This window comes from Phacochoerus africanus, chromosome 5, assembly GCF_016906955.1.
Source record: "Phacochoerus africanus isolate WHEZ1 chromosome 5, ROS_Pafr_v1, whole genome shotgun sequence".
Lineage (NCBI taxonomy): Eukaryota > Metazoa > Chordata > Mammalia > Artiodactyla > Suidae > Phacochoerus > Phacochoerus africanus.
In genome coordinates, this window is record NC_062548.1 from 31,076,752 (window position 1) to 31,089,350 (window position 12,599).

The 12,599-nt window shown below is 52.3% G+C and overlaps 1 protein-coding gene across 1 annotated transcript in view; it reads right to left on the minus strand.

Annotated features, from left to right (window-relative positions):
• Positions 1-949: 949 nt before the first annotated feature.
• The window catches only part of XYLT1 (xylosyltransferase 1), a 334,227-nt gene continuing 322,577 nt past the window's right edge, over positions 950-12,599 (minus strand). Inside the window, exons 11-12 of the mRNA XM_047780424.1 lie at positions 11,789-12,122; positions 950-7,851 (exon numbers count right to left, since the gene is read on the minus strand). Of these exons, the coding sequence (XP_047636380.1) occupies positions 7,529-7,851; positions 11,789-12,122 (657 nt within the window). The 3' untranslated portion in view covers positions 950-7,528. The remainder of the gene's footprint in view (positions 7,852-11,788; positions 12,123-12,599) is intronic.

Below are 12,599 nucleotides of genomic sequence, written 5' to 3' on the forward strand. Positions count from 1 at the left end.
AATGGGGGATAGAAAACTTTGGTTCTAGTTGTGACCACGCTGATATCTTGGTAGCTTCACCCACCTGAGCCTCTGTGTCTTTACCTACGGAATGAAGAGGCTGAAATTTGGACTTTGCTTGAGGACCATCTGAGTTCCCATTTCTGGATGCATCAGCTAAGGGAAGGTGCGCTGCTATAACAGATGTATTCTAGGTGGCATCACGCAATGCATACTTTTCACGTCATAGTCAAATAGAGGTGGGCTTCCATGTGGCCGTCTGGGGCCCAGCTCCTCTTGTATTGTGACCATGCCCCCTTGAAGTTGAAGTTTCGGAGAAGAGCAGTACAATAGATATGTTAATAAACGACCCAAATCGAGATGATTTAAAATATCTGAGCTAGTATATGGAGGTGGGGAGGAGGAGGAGGAGAGAGAGAGAGAGAGAAAATGCACACACAGGCTCTGTGGCTTGTTTTATTGGCCAGGTCTAAGTGTTATTGGCCAACTCCTGGCCAACAGACTGTGGGTGGAATGGATGCACCTTACATTCACTTCCATTGGCCAGGAGTTGGTCGCGTGGCCACACCTCACAGCAAGGAAGTCTGGGAAATGTAGTCTAGCTGTGTGGGGAAGAGGAAAGGCAAACAGGTTAGCTACCCGATCAGCCAGTCGGGTATGGAAAACATGGGCCACTTTTAGATGGCAGTCCTCCTTGCTGTCCCCTACTTAACACAGAATTTAGAGCCAAACCCTTCTGCCTTAACCAGGGGCATCATTTACAGGAAAGTGTTGCAATAATCTGGTTAGATGGCAGCAGGCTTGATTAGGGAGCATGTCCACACACCAGGCTTTCCCAGGAGAGGCCCCGTCTGTGTCTGTGGTCTCAGCACAGGAGAGGAGGGGAGGGGGGGAGAAAACAGGATTGCCTGAAGATGCTCGCTGTCGTTGAAAAGTCATACACCCACTGTTCCATAAAGACAGTATTTTTTTTTTAATTTTAAAATTCTGCATCTGAAAACACAGTATGACAGAAAGCATCTATACACCTGCAGTGTTTTTGGTATGATACAGTATTTAATACATCCACTGTTTTCTGCAAAAAACTTTGCTTTGTCAGACAGAAACAAACTCCCCTAGACAAAAAAATACAGCTAAGGCACAATTTCATTGTTTTTCTGCTAAATGAAAAGACAGAAAAGGTGCAAAAATGGGCGGGTAGTGCAATCGTTTCCGAGAATCACATTCTACCGCGAGGAAAAGCACTCGGGATGATTGGAACTTTGATTACTGGTCAATTTCAGACAGTTCAGTATCTCTTAAAATACTCCTTTAAATAAATAGCAAAATATCTACATCTTTCAGTGTGTGCCATTTGAAGTCTCTTGTTTTTTTTTTTAAACTTTATTTACAGCGTCTTTTTTTTAAAATCAATACATTACAAAATATTTCTGTACAGTTTTATGCATATTATGATCTATAACAAAATAGTTATTTTTAAAAACTATATCACCACATGTCTTTGAAAAACAAAGAGGGGGACGGTAATAACTTATCGTGAGGCCTCTAAAAAAATACCCAAACGCTGTCGACAACAGAATAAGATTTAAAAAAAAAAAAAAAAGACGACAAAGACAATTGCGCTCAATTCCAGTGAATTTCCTATGAAAACCCTGGGGTTGTCTTTGGCCTCCATCAGCCCTGGAGCAATGGGAGGGAAACGGATGGACTCTGAAAAGAGGGTAAAGTCTTTGAGAACGCGACCCATCCACTGGGAATGTTTAATGCTGTCCCTTTCCAGGCAGGAAGGATGAAGAGATAAACTGAGAAACTCTCCTGGTTTTCCCTTGAACGAAGTACAGAAAGTCACCGAGTCTCTGGGGGAGGGAAGGGGTGGCAAGCCCCGGTGAGCGCTCTGCGGGTACCAAGCCAGCCCACGACAGCGAGATCGGCTCGAGGAAAAAGGCTTCGGAAGCTGGCTGAGGTTGAGCTGAGCACCCAAGCCTTCATTTTACCCATAGAAAACATATGCGGTTTTTTTTTTTTTCCTTCCAGATGACACACACAAGCCATTTCTGTTGCATCTGCCAAGCTACAGCTCGGCATCCCCCTCGCTCAGGAGGTTGCTCTGAGAGCCTCAAGATGCTCATGCTTCTTGGATGGTGGTGGAAATGGGAGGGGGAGAGGGGTCAGCTTTCCAAAAATAATTTTAAGGCCACATTTCACAAAAGAGAAACCTAAGGCTTTGGGGGGGGGGGCAGAGATAGGAGGGGGAGGGGAAGGGAGGCACAGAGAGGATGGAGCTGGGAATGGAGGTGGGAAGGTGCAGAACCTGCTCTCCTGTGGGAAAGGGCGGGTGGTGTGTTCCCGGCCAAGGGGAGTGGAAAGGGAGGGCCACTTTCTCCCTGCCTGGGGCTTGGCAAGGACAGAACCAAGGACAACGTGAGGGGTAGACGCAGGTGGTGCACGAAAGCCCTCCTCAGTCTTAAGGGGGGGTCTATACAGTATCTTGTTTGCAAGGTTAAAAAAAAATACTTCGAGAGAGAGAGAGAGACAGACAGACAGACAGACAAAGAAAGAGAGACAGAATTTGCATAGATTATACATTCAGCTCCAGCAGATGTGGACACCTTTATTCTCCCCCCCGCCCCCCAGGTAAACGTCTCAGCAGACACATGAGGTAGCGCCTGTGTTTGACCCATGGGCAAAGGAAGGAAAGGAGGCAGAAGCAGAGGGGAGGCCCCTCCCTTTGCCCCCCGCCCCGGGGCAGCTTCTGAGGATGCTTCCAGACCTGTGGCAAGATGGTTGCTAAAACCCGGGAGCTGGAGAGAGCCAGGCTGTTTGACACGCCACCCCCTCCTCCTGGACCCTGTCCTGGACCTCTCCACCTGGCGCAGTGGAACTCCGGAACGTGGGGACTGGGCCTGTGGGGACCTCCGTATGTCCAAGGGCAGCTCTTGAGTCTCTCAGTTCAGTTCCACTTTCCTTTCAGCACAAGCTGTCTTGTGACCAAAAGAGCTGAACAAGCCAGATGTCATGGGACACTTCTCTGTGGGACCGTTTCTTTGGGATGGGAATGAGGAGTACGAGGTCCCCATTCCTTTGAGACTTCAACATAAGCTATTACTTTGGCCTCTTCCAAATCTGGCTTTTTCCTCCTCCACCAGGAAATGCCTAACTTCCTCTAAAATCACCTCTCCAGGAGCTCCCTTGTAGCACAGCGGGTTAAGGATCTGGTGCCGTCACTTCAGTGGACTGGGTCGCTGCAGTGGTGCAGGTTCAATCCTTGGCCTGGGAACTTCCACATGCATGGGGGTGGCCAAAATTTAAAAAAAAAAAAATTAAAAGATAAATAAACCACCTCTCCAGAGAGCAGAGGTTGCTGGCAGTGCAGAGGCTGAACTGTGAAGTTTCCCTTTGCCTACACCCTGTTAAAAACAAAAAGAAAAAACATAACTACCATTTAAAAATCAGATTTCTTATAAAAATCTGGCTTCCCTTACCAAGAAGATTCTGCTGCACCACACATGGATTCTCACATGCAATGACAGAATGGAGCTGAGCTGCAGCTGTTTTTGGTCTGGGTCACGTGCATGCCACAGACTGCAACCCCACCACTCTCTAATGTCTTATACCAATTGCTTCACTCATCTGTGCTTGTGTCCTGAAACCCAGCCATAGTGAGTGACTTCGATTTGGTGGGCCTTTGCCAATGGCTGTTTCTAATATAGCCCGAAGGGGTATTGCTGGGGGAGCTTGGGTCCTGAGTCCCCAGTGAACTTGGCTGTGAAAGGGGTCTTTGCTCAGGGCCCATACCCAGCAGCTACACGTCTCCTCTCCTTTGCACCTTCTTTTTTCTTTTTTTCCTGTTTTTGGCTGCTCCTCAGCATATGGAGTTCCCAGACCAGGGATCAGATCTTAGCTGCAGTTGTGATCTATGCTGCAGTTGCAGCTACACCAGATCCTTAACCTACTGTGCCTGGCCGGGGATCGAACCTGCGCCCCAGTGTTCCAGAGACAGCACTGATCTCGCTATGCCACAGAGGGAACTCCTCCTCTGCACCTTCTTGGGAAAGAGAACAAGGGTCCAGCCGGGGTCCTCTCCTTGCACCTGTAAACTAGAGAACCAGAAGGAAGCACGGTCTCCCCCTGACCCCAGCATGTGCCCAGAGCTGCTATAATCCGCCCTCCTCTCTAAACCCCATCTTAAAAATGAAACTAGGAGTTCCCTGGTGGCCTAGTGTCACTGCTGTGGCTCAGATTCCATCCCCGACCGGGGAACTTCTGCATGCTGCGGGTGCAGCAAAAAAAAAAAAAAAAAAAAAAAAAAAAAAGTTGCACTAACAACAACAAATGAAGTCAGAATGACTCCTGATCAGGTCAGAATGACCTTTTGCCAAAGGGAGAAGCATGTGCACGTCTTAAAATGTGAGGGTCTGTGAACTGCTGACACCTTAAGACCGCTGTGCAGCAGGTGGAGTGGGCCGGACTTGGGAAGGTTGTCCACCCGCTGAGCGCAGTTTCTGCCTGAATGTTACAGGGTGAGTGGGAAACTGCTGCAGCCTATTGACTGCATCCTTCTGCCCCAGACCCTTGTCCTACCTCTAAGCCCCGCCCCCGAAGTCCCGCCCCCAATCTCTCTGCTCCTGTAACAGGTTTTCAAAGACCACATTCAATGGTTTTGAAACCCTCACATCCAGAGCTCAAGGCTGCCTGACCAGTGGCCTCTAACCAATACATCATTCTCAGGCAGATTGAAAAAAAAAAAACGAGTTAAACTCTTTCCCCTGGAAGAACATCACCTTTGCGCAAACTGTCCTGGGCTTTGTTTGAAAGCCTCCCTTTTCCCCTTCAAACCAAAGACAACATCTTCAAAGTTCTGGTTCAAATCAGAGACAATGGGGAGCCTCCGTGAGGCTGCTCAGCTTCCCAGTCTCCTGGCAGTGGTGGGGTGGGGACCGTCCCCGAGGAAGCGTGCTCTGCCATTTCCCCACCAGATCCCGAAAGCGACAGGAGTCAGCAATGTCAAGAGGCAGGAGGGGTTCGAGTTGAGGAGTCTGTGGGCACACTCTGTGCGCTGGGCCGTGCCCGGACTGAGCCCTCAAAGCCACCACAAATGACACTGTGGAGGACACAGAGTCCTGTTGGTCTGGCGAGGAGGGCGAAGGGCCGACTCCCTGGGGGACCCGGAGCAGAAGTAGCGGCCAGAGGCAGAGAGAGGACGTGACATGGCCTCTGGGCTCCCAGAGAGCTTGTAAAACCAGTGGAGCTCATGCAAGCTTCCTGAGAAAGCCACGCTGAGCTCCTTGGAGGTGCTGGACTAGCTCCTGGTGCTCCCGGCCGGGTCTGACCCGTCACCCTCATCCTAAAATAGATGTCTTTCCCTCTGCCATCCTGTCGCGTCCCATGGAGGCCCGAGGTTAGGCTGGCCGTGGGAGGGCAGTGATGGAGGAAGCAGGGACGGCTCGGTGGCGGCAGCTCGGTCTCCCTCCAAGTCGCCAGCCTTATGGGCAGCAGCATGGCTCAGGAATTCTAACACCCAGAACCGGGGGTGGGGGGTGGGGGATGGTAATTGAGGCTAACATCAAGCCTGGTGCCCCTGTCCCCAAGGGCACCCCCCTTCTAGCCATGGTGATGCTGGTTGAAGCACTGTCCTCGTGGTATCCAACTCCCCTGCTTTCCACTGAGGACATGGAGAATGCAGGGCAGACAGGGAGAGACAGAGAGAGAGATTGACAGGGCAAGAGAGAGACAGAGACCAGAGGGGCTGGGGGATGAGAGGGGGAGGGAGGTGAAGGGCTGGGGGACGGGGGCCTTTTGTGAATAAAGGCAGCTTCAGTTAGTAAGATAACATAATTGACAAGCTGCAAAAACAGCACCTACTAATTAGTCATTGACTAAAACATATAAATAATAAATATCTAAAGTGTCCCTTCTCTGTATCCTCCATGGCCCACAGGACATCCTGCCTTGCTGGGCGGGGTGGGGGGTCTTTTGGGGGGGACAGCTGACAGGTCATCGGGGGCCAAGGGCAGTACCTTCGAACCCACGCAGGAGAGGAGTCCCTCGAGGACTGGCTCGCTGCGGGAGGGGGAGGGTGCACCCGGGGACTTTTCCAAGGGACCCCTGTCCTCTGGGGGAAGGGAGGAGCCATGGAGGATGGCGCCCCGGGGAGGGGCTCTCTGGATGAGCTGGGGGGTGGGGGGGGGTCCTCCGAAGGGCACATGGCGAGGAAACCCTTTGGGTTTCTAGTAACTCAAGCAATTTGAATAACACTATGCTTTAGGTTTTAAACAACCAGCTACGCGAGCTTCCCACTTTTACGCTGCGTGTCAGACGGGCCCGTTGGCCCCTCTGACAAGGAAGGGCATGAATCAAAAAACCAAATCTGAAATGCTGTTTCCTGGCTGTGAAAAGTCTTGTTCCGTGCAGCCTGGTCGCTCCCAGCAGCACTGTGCGCGCTTCCCGGAGGTTCTGTGCGTCAGACCTTGGGACCAAGGGCTCAGGCAGGGGAAGGGTATTGCTGTGCCGTCCAGCTCAGTTTGGCTCCCATCACCTCTCTTTGAGTTTCATGGCCGCGGTCCCCAGAGTTCCCATGGTCAAGGCTCAGAGGGGTCATGATCTTGATCTCCCGGCCCATGAATGGCTAGGAGATTGGACGCTTGTGCTCAGAAGGATCGTGCCGTTTCTGCCTCAAGGGAGCGTGGCCGGGAACTCAGGACGTCTGGCAGTCACACTCTAGGTGGACCTTGGCCAGGTCACATCAAAAGGCTCTCCTCTCACTGAGTTATTAAGGAGAATGGCTGAACTCGAAGGGCTGGCTTAGGGCCCCCCCACCTGCCAAACCTGCTACCTCTCTGGGGAGGGCCCCATGAGCGTGACAATCGCGGCCTGTCACTTCAGGGCTGGCACAAGGGTTTCCCGGCCCACAGGGGCAGGAAGAAGAGCCGAAGGGCGGGGCTGGAGATCAAACCCACCCTCTGGGCAGTGCTTTTCCAACTAGTTTGGCAGAGCCCTTGGGTTCTGAAGAGGTACCTTAGGAGAACGCCTGGGGCCAGGGGTACCGCCCTGGGGGCTGAGCTTGGAGAAAGAACCTCACGCTCTCAGCTTCCACCAGAGCAGCCTGGATTTCCTCTGCTCCTTGAGCCTCCGCCTGCGACTTAGTAAACAAAGATCTGCTGCTCAAAGTAAAAGTTTGGGAATCACTTGTCTGGGGTCGGGGTGGAGGGTCCTTGCGGGGAAGACAAGGAACCTGCCGGACTTGAGAATCAGCCAGAAGAGGCAAGACTGCCACGGCGCGGGGACTGAGCCACCCCAGCCCCCGGGGGCCAGCCTGCCGAGTGCAGGTGGTTGGCAGAACCTGTTTTGGCCTCCAAACCGTCCTTCTCCATCCTTCTACGGCCAGGAGAGCCCCTCTCCCAAAAGGTGCCTCCCCCCTCCGCCCCCCGGGGTCGAGGCGGGGGGGGGGGATGGGAGGCTGGGGCCAAGTCCCACCAGCCTTCTGGCTGCTTTCCTTTGAGATCCGCTGGGGCCCCCCGCGTGCTCAGTGCTACCTGAGCCGGCCGTCGGGTTTGACCGGCCCCAGCTCCGACTTGGGGTCGGGGCTGAAGGAGCTCCAGGCTGTCTGGCTGCAGGTCTGCATGACAGGGCAGGCGGTGGGGCCTGTGGCACAGATGTCCATGGCGGTCCACACCCCGCCCACCAGGGAGTCCAGCCAGCGCTCCAGCGTGGCGCCAGCAGAGGCGGCGTTCCTGCGAGCCTGCTCCACCTGGGCCGGGCTGATGGGCAGGCTGAGGACCGGGTTCAGGCTCTGGAAGCTCTGCTCCATGTAGGCGTTGCGGAGGGGCCCACTGTGCAGCTTCAGTGCCTCCTCTGAAAACCAAAGGGGACAATTGCATCATCAGAAGAGCCTCGAACTGGGCACCTGCTGTGTGCCTGGCATCAGGGTGGGCCCCGCACAGCACCATTCAATTCACCCCTCTCGCGAGGAAGTTCTTTATACAGACAAAGAAACTGAGCCTACAAGGACATTCCTTCAACAGTTCGGAGCCCACCTCATTTATTTACAGCAAGTAAGTACGGAGACGCGTCTACAGTCCAGACAGCAAATCATCCAACACATATTTACTAAACATCTCCTCTCTGCTCATTCATTTATTTGTTCATTCATTCACTTGATAAAGGCTGATTAAGGGCCAGGCTCTCTTCTGCAGTGGAGCAAAGCAGACAGAGAGATCACAATCCTGGAGGAAGAATGATGACAACGAAGAAAAAAACAAGAAAATAAATAAGGTCATTCTCAAAAGTGAGAAGGGTCATGAAGGGGATACAGGGAGTGGTACTCAGTCAGAGCAGGTGGTTGATAAACCGCAGTCCTGGGAAGCAAGACGCCCACCAGAGTGGGGTGGGGTGGAAGGCCCAGCTGGCTCTCAAAAGAGCTCTGTGTTGCTGAGCACAGGGCCTCATGCCACAGCACAGGGGCAGCAGTCGGGCTGTCTGGGCTGGAATCCCCCCATCCCACATACCCAGTGCACAGCTGCATCCTCATCAATAGAATGAGTGGAGAACTAGTACCTTCCTCATTGCTTTGTCTGTGATGGTGAAATGTGCTGACTCATGTGAGAGGTAGATACTAGGTACTTGGAAATGCTTAGCTAGCATTGCTGTTGTTGCTATTATTAGTACACAACACACACACACACACACACACACACAAACACACAGGGCTGGTTTTATTATCCCCATTTTACACACGGGGCAACAGAAGCAGCTATAGTTTAGAGGCAGATATGGACTTATACCAGGACTGGCTCACTCCAAAGCCAGGGGATCAGCTCTAGATCAGCTGGAAGCTACAACGATGGTGTGGGTGTTTTGTTCTCCTTTTTCTTTTTTCTTTTTTTGTCTTTTTGCTATTTCTTTGGGCCGCTTCCACGGCATATGGAAGTACCCAGGCTAGGAGTCGAATCGGAGCTGTAGCCACTGGCCTACGCCAGAGCCACAGCAACGCAGAATCCGAGCCGCGTCTGCAACCTACACCACAGCTCACGGCAACGCCGGATCGTTAACCCACCGAGCAAGGGCAGGGACTGAACCCGCAACCTCATGGTTCCTAGTTGGATTCGTTAACCACTGCACCACGACTCGAACTCCTCCTTTTTCTTTTTAGGGCTGTCCTCATGGCATACAGAGGTTCCCAGGCTAAGGGTCCAATCAGCGCTACGGCTGCCGGCCTCCACCACAGCCATAGCAACGGAGGATCCAAGCTGTGTCTGCAACCTACACCACAGCTCGTGGCAACACTGGATCCTTAACCCGCTGAGCGAGGCCAGGGATCGAACCTGCATCCTCAGGGATGCTAGTCAGATTTGTTTCTGCTGAGCCATGCTGGGAACTCCAACTATACTTGAATACATTTTAAAAATATGCCTTGACTAACAGCCAAAAAAAAGGTCGTTTCTTCAGTCCCAGTGGCCCAGGAAACTGAGCAGCTGGGCTCTGTGGTTCCGAGGGGAACAGATGGAAGAAAGCAGAAGAGCCCGCTTGGAGCATATAGGTCCTGTCTTGCTTTATGTAGCAGAGCTTCTCTTTATCAAGTTAGTTTGTAAGTCTGGCCCTGGCCCTCCTCTCCTGGATGCCCAGCACTGAGTGGGCAGCTCCTGTTCCGTTTCTTAGGAGAACAGAGCCTGTTTTCTCGGGAGCAGGGCCTGATGTCCCTACCAGAGCCCCCCACCCCCCCACCCTGTGCCTGCATCTCTGCAGAGATGAGAAGCTGGGATCGGGGAAACACCTGAACTGAGAAAAGGCAGGCCATGCAGCGAAAAGAGCAGCTCACAAACATTTGAACACCGGGAGCCAAATACTGTGGTTGATGCAGAAAACCCTCATGAAAAGGTAGGTGAATGTGGGAAACGCTGTTACAGCATCAGCCCCGATGCCCGCCTTTGTAATTAAATTTCCTCAATTCCACCTCATCAGATTTCTTGAGATGACCAGGGACGCATCAATAGCAATTACTCTTGATGAATCATTTTACAAATTGCATGGCTCCCACCTTCGTGTTCCCTGTCACTGGAACGTCTTTAACGGGGACAATTACTGACGCCAGGGGGACTGCTCCCCATGGGGTAAAGTGACCCGCGGCTCATTCTGGGCATGGGGGGGAGGCATGGGCTGTCCTCCGAAATTCCAGGAGAAAACCATGAGAAAAATGAGGACCCCATGAATGGTCCTGGGCTTTTTTTTTTTTTAAACTATGGTGGAGATGAATTCGGAGCCACTCTTATTCTGCCCAACAGGTGAGTCCAAAGTCCAGAGGAGACGGCCACATCCATCCCTCTCCTCCACATCTGGCTTTGGAGGCCATTAGGGATGCTAAGGATGTGAACCTAATCCGGGGGACACCTGAGGACCCTAAGTGGGTAGGCTCTGGCCCGGCTAGTTCTGGAGGGCTCTCTTGCCTGTTTCGGGGGCCACATGGGGGGAGACGCAGACTTCCAGGTCCCCAAAACATGAAGGCTGCATCTGTGTGCTTGCTCAGCACAGAAACGTACAGAAGTCGACAGAGTTCACATCAGCCCTCCTTTCTTAGCACTCCAGCACCCCCTCCTCATAACTATGCCCCCCTCTCCTTGTGTCAGTGCCTAGATGACACCCACCCCAGCACTCTCTGTAGCTAACAGAGGCTATGATGCATCTCTGGCTTCTGGGTCTGTGATCTGTTACATGGAGACAAACAGTTCCAAACACCGAGAAACCTAGAAATCCTGTTTTCTGAATCTGAGGACTTTTTATATATTCCGAATATGAGCACTTTTTTTTTTTTTTTACTGTGTGGCAAATACTTTCCCCTAGTGTATGATGTGTCTCCTCACCTAGTGTATCATGTTTTTGATGGACAGCAATTCTAATTTTAATGACTATTTTTTAAACAGTGAACAAGGTTTGCTGAAACTCAGTATCAGCCTGGGTTTATTTCTCATCTGTCTTAAATACGATCAGGGCCTTCTGAAGTCCTGGGGGAGAACATCTAATAAACAGGTGTCTAGGAGTCCCCATTGTGGCTTATCGGTTAACAAACCCGACTAGCATCCATGAGGATGAGAGCTTGATCCCTCACCTTGCTCAGTGGGTTAAGGATCTGGTGTTGCCGTGAGCTGTGGCGTAGGTCACAGACGCTGCTCGGATCTGGCGTTGCCATGGCTGTGGTGTAGGCCGGCAGCTGTGGCTCCTATTTGACCCCTAGCCCGGGAACCTCCATAAGTGGCAGGTGCAGCCCTAAAAAAGACAAAAGAAAAAAAGTAGGCATCTAATACAGAGACAGATGACATCACCTCAGGATGCAGAGACAGGCAGAAAATTAGAAGGTTTTCTATGACAGATGCGCAGGAAAAAATCCTGAGAGCAGGGAGTTCCCATCGTGGCGCAGTGGTTAACGAATCCAACTAGGAACCATGAGGTTGCGGGTTCGATCCCTGCCCTTGCTCAGTGGGTTAACAATCCGGCGTTGCCGTGAGCTGTGGTGTAGGTTGCAGACGCGGCTCGGATCCCGCATTGCTGTGGCTCTGGTGTAGGCCAGTGGCTACAGCTCCGATTGGACCCCTAGCCTGGGAACCTCCATATGCCGCGGGAGCGGCCCAAAGAAATAGCAAAAAGACAAAAAAAAAAAAAAAATCCTGAGAGCAGAGAGCGCTGTTCTCGAAGGCAGTCCCCAGGACCCACATCTCAGCAGCATCGCGTGCCCAGGGGAAGGACCCACGAGGCCCCCAGGGATGGAGTCTTTACCTCGCACAGTACTGGGAGTACTCACCCGCTTTGATGGGCTGCCTGTTGGAGAAGGTCAGAGGCGCCACGAGGAATTTGGTTTCTGCCACCGGCACCCAGTGGTGGAGAATTTTCACTGTCCAGACCCCAGGCCTCAGGGGCAAGTTCAAAGGGGGCTTGTAGTGGGTGAATTCGGCAGTGGACTCAATCAGGATGTCGTAAGTGGCTGCGATGATGTTGACGGGATCCACCCAAATGACAGTCACGGTCACGTTGGGGCCCTTCCCCCATTTCTGCATGCCCACTGGCTCGTCCATGGGCCCCAGGAGACCCCCAAAGTTGCGGAAGAGCCTCTCCTTGGCATCCCATTCAGTGCCGACCTAAAACAGGAGAGCAAGTCTTGAAACGAGGGTGCTGGGTCCCAGGAAGGCCTAGGAGCCTACCTGTTGGGCTTCATGTACCCATTTTACAGATAAGCAAACTGAGGCTCCAATTAAGCTACTTTCTCAGTAACTTAATGTTGGACAGGCAGTAAGTGGAAGATCTGGGATTTGAACCTGGTCTGAAGGAAGCCTGTGGCCCATTTCACTAAATCTTTGGGCCTTCTGTGCCTGGTCCATGGTGTGGGCACAGAATGAATGCACGCCCATCTGCAGGCCATTCCAAGGAAGCACACACCCTGCCACTCAACAGGTGCAGCTGCTGTCCACTGCAGTCCTTAGCTTTCCAGATCGCATTGCCTCCTATGAGTGTAATCATTCTGAACAAGAGCGGAGCTCAGGGAGTTCCTGTTGTGGCCCAGCGGTAATGAACCTGACTAGTAACCATGAGAATGTGGGTTCGATCCCTGGTCTTGC